This window comes from Cicer arietinum, chromosome 1, assembly GCF_000331145.2.
Source record: "Cicer arietinum cultivar CDC Frontier isolate Library 1 chromosome 1, Cicar.CDCFrontier_v2.0, whole genome shotgun sequence".
Taxonomy (NCBI): Eukaryota; Viridiplantae; Streptophyta; class Magnoliopsida; order Fabales; family Fabaceae; genus Cicer; species Cicer arietinum.
Window position 1 is genome coordinate 49,147,808 of NC_021160.2, and position 4,379 is coordinate 49,152,186.

Here is a 4,379-nt window from a genome sequence, read left to right on the forward strand (position 1 = left end):
TTACTCAAGTGTGAGTCCATTTTCCACCATTGATGATTAATTAGATATGGGCTTGAGTCCCATTCCCAATGATGTCTTCAACACCATGTCCATTGTCAGACCTTTCGTCGTCTATTAAGAGTAAAACTCAACCTTCCAACTTTATACTTATGGTCCAAGTACTTTCAACCTTTGGGATGTATCTATATTCAAGTACTTGCAATCATTCTAATAGTGTACTTTTATCATTGAACTCAAGACTTGATGTTACTCAAGTGTGAGTCCATTTTCCACCATTGATGATTAATTAGATATGGGCTTGAGTCCCATTCCCAATGATGTCTTCAACACCATGTCCATTGTCAGACCTTTCGTCGAAGGATCTGCAAGATTCTTTTCAGTTCTTACAAACACTATGGATATTACTCCATTTAAAATTAAATCCTTTACATAGCTATGTCTTAGACCAATATGTCTAGATTTTCCATTATATATTTGACTATATGTTTTGGATAGTGTGGATTGACTATCGCAATGTATGGATACTGGTGCCATTGGCTTTGGCCAAATTGGTATCTCATACAACAAATTTCTTAGTCATTCTGCCTCTTTACTACCTGCATCTAGGGCAATAAATTCTGCAGCCATGGTGGAGTCGACAATGCAAGTTTGTTTCTTTGATCCCCAAGAAACTGCACCTCCACCAAGGTTGAAGATCCATCCACTTGTGGAAGCATGATCCTCAACATAAGTTACCCAATTGGCATCTGTATATCCTTCCAAAACTGAAGGATATCCACTATAGACTAAACTATAGTTAATTGTTCCTTTCAAATATTTTAATACTCTATTAACAGCCTGCTAATGTTCTTTACTTGGATTGCTTGTATACCGACTTAATCTGCCTACAGCATATGCTATGTCAGGTCTGGTACAGGTCATGGCATACATCAAGCATCCGATTACCTTTGAATAATCTAGTTGTGCCACATGACATCCTTTATGTGGTTGTAAACTAACATTTTGATCAAATGGGGTAGTAACAGGTTTGCAATCAAATTGATCAAATTTCTTTAGCACTTTCTCAATATAATGAGATTGAGATAAACCAATATTTACTCCATCTCTAATGATTTTAATTCCTAAAATCACATCTGCTTCACCTAAATCTTTCATATCAAAATTTTTTGATAAGAAAGTTTTAGTTTTTTCTACCTCATCTAAATTGGTGCCAAACATTAACATATCATCAACATAAAAACAAATCATAACACCATTTCCATTATGAAATTTACTATAAATGCACTTGTCAGATTCATTTACTTTGTATCCATTAGAAAGCAAAACTTTATCAAACTTTTGATGCCATTGTTTGGGTGCTTGTTTTAACCCGTATAAGGATTTAGTCAATTTACACACTTTATGTTCTTGCCCTTTGATAACAAATTCTTCAGTTTGTTTCATATACACCTCTTCATCTAACTCTCCGTTTAGTAAAACAGTTTTAACATCTATTTGATGGATTACAAACTTATAGATAGAAGCTAGTGCCAAAAGCACTCTTATGGATGCAACTCTTGCAACAGGTGCATAAGTATCAAAGTAGTCGATACCTTCTTTTTGTGTAAATCTTTTGGCAACAAGTCTAGCTTTGAATTTATCAATGGTACCATCAACTTTCATTTTCTTCTTAAAGATCCATTTACAACCTATTGGTTTGGATCCAGGTGGGAGGTCTACCAATTTCCAAGTTTTATTCCCTATGATTGAGTCCATTTCCTCTTGGATGGCTTCTTTCCAAAAGGAAGAGTCTTGAGACTTTATTGCCTTTTCATATGTGTTTGGGTCACTCTCTAAATTGTACCAAATTGGTCCATAACTGTTATTGGAATCATTTGTACCTTCTACAAGGAACATAAAGAAGTCTAGGCCATAATCTTTTCCTTTTTTGGCTCTTTTACTTCTTCTGGGTTCTGAACATGTCAGAGTATCATTATTAGATACATTATTTTCTAGGCTTTGTACACTAGAACATAAAGTTTCCTTGGGATGTGGAATTGAGTTAAATCTATTTTCTTGAAAAATTGCATCTCTTGACTCAATCACTGTGTTAATAGGATATGAGTCATTAGATTCAACAACCATGAATCTATAGGCCTTGCTATTTTCAGCATAGCCCAGAAATACACTTTCAATTCCTCTTTCTCCCAATTTCTTTCTTTTTGGTTCAGGAACCTTAACAATTGCTCTACATCCCCAAACTTTTATGTAGTTAAGATTGGGTTTTCTTTTCTTCTAGAGTTCATATGGGGTTATCTTGTTCCTTTTATTGGGAACTCTATTTAGCAAATAACATGCAGTTAACATGGCTTCACCCTAATAACCTTTAGATAGACCAGAATAGGATAACATGACATTCACCATTTCTTCTAATACCCTATTTTTCCTTTCTGCAATTCCATTTTGTTGTGGGGAATATGGTGAAGTTGTTTGATGCACAATACCAGTGGACTCAAAATACTCAGGATGGTAGAACTCTCCTCATCTATCACTTCTAAAACACTTAATAAAAATTTCATGTTGAAGTTCTACTTGTGCTTTAAATATTTTAAATTTGTCTAAAACTTCATTCTTAGAGTGCATTAAATAAACATAACAAAATCTAGAGTAATCATCAATAAAAGTGACAAAATACTTTTTACCACCAATTGTAGGCCAACCATGTAAATCGCATACATATGAGTGAATTAAATCTAATACCTTAGAAATTCTTTCAACACTTTTAAAAGGTTGTCTTGTGATTTTAGTTAGCATGCAAGTAGTACATGAATTTGAATTTTGATCAAAAGTCGGAATTAAATTTGATTTCATCATATCATTCAATTTTCTAAAGTTAATATGTCCTAGTCGCATATGCCATAAATTACAAGACTCAACAATATAAGCAGAAATCATATTATTATTATAGTTACTGATAATATTACATTTGAACATATTCTCACAAAGGTAACCCTTCCCTACAAACATACCACCTTTAGAGAGAATAAATTTATCTCCCTCAAATACACTTTTGAAACCAAACTTATTAAGTAAAGGTACAAAAATCAAGTTCTTCCTAACATCAGGAACATAAAATACATCTTTAAGAGTAAGTACTTTTCCAGAAGTGAATTCAATCTCCACTGTTCCTTTTCCTTTGACTTGGACAGTTGAGGCATTCCCCATGTACAAAATACTTCCATATTCTTCATCAATGGTCTTAAATAGTTCTTTGTTTTTGCACACATGGCAGGTAGCACCAGAGTCTATCCACCAAGATTCAACATCTTCAATCATGTTGAGTTCAGAAATGACAGCAACAAGATTATCTTTTGTTGCACTTGAATTCTTCTCTTTGTTCTTCTTTTTCAAGAACCTGCACTCATTTTTAAAGTGTCCTGGTTTTCCACAATGATAACAACTTCATTTTCTTTTCTTTCGTTGTTCATTATTACCATTGTGTTTTTCATGAGATTTATCAAAATCTTTTCTTAAAAGATTTGCTTGAATTTCCTTCCTCCATTACATGGATCTTTTCATGAGAAAATTGATTTTTAGTATCCTCTTGTTTACGATACTCTTCTTCTAAACGAAGGTGATTACCCAATTGCTCAAGTGATATGTCCTTTTTCTTATGTTTCATAGATTTTTTGAAATCTTTCCAAGAAGGTGGAAGTTTGTCTATTATGGAGGATACAATAATGGTTTCATCCATGTGCATGTTATGTTGTTTGTAGTTATTAAGAATACGTTCAATTTCATGCATTTGTTCCATTACTGATTTACTATCAACCATTTTATAATTATTAAATTGAGAAACAAGAAACTTCTTACTTGTAGCGTCTTCTTGCATGTATCTTGACTCTAATTTCTCCCATAGTTCCTTTGCAGATATGCTACTTTGATATATATCGAACAAGGAGTCAGACATTCCGTTGAGAATATGGCCCATGCATATATAGTCATCATTGTCCCACTTCTGCCTTTCTCTTGTTTCTGCTAATGTTTCCACTTCCTTCTCCGGCGGTCTTGTGGTGTTAAGAACATACACCACCTTCAAAGTTGTAAGGAGAAATTTCATCTTTTTTCTGCCAACGGATAAAATTTCCTCCATCGAATTTCTCCAACTTCACAAAATTAGAAGTCATTTCTTTGAGTGATGCAGCCATTGATTAAAAATAATATCGAACCTAAAGATTGTTAGATCTGTGTTGGTGACAATTGCTGCAAGACTTTAATAGTGAAGTTGTTGATGAAGATTATATGTAGCAAATTCCAAAGCGTGTTGTTACACTAGCCTTTAGGTTCGATTCACCCCTATCAATCGGATGCAAATGAGATAACCAGCGAATCCCCTTCAA

The 4,379-nt window shown here is 33.8% G+C and overlaps 1 protein-coding gene across 1 annotated transcript; it reads right to left on the reverse strand.

Annotated features, from left to right (window-relative positions):
- Window positions 1-282: 282 nt before the first annotated feature.
- Window positions 283-4,132, reverse strand: LOC140918993 (uncharacterized). The gene is made up of 5 exons (XM_073364200.1): window positions 3,597-4,132; window positions 3,062-3,394; window positions 1,689-2,227; window positions 597-764; window positions 283-392 (listed from the first exon to the last, which is right to left on the reverse strand). The coding sequence occupies exons 1-5, from the start codon at window positions 4,130-4,132 to the stop codon at window positions 283-285; spliced, it is 1,686 nt and encodes a 561-aa protein (XP_073220301.1).
- Window positions 4,133-4,379: the final 247 nt, after the last annotated feature.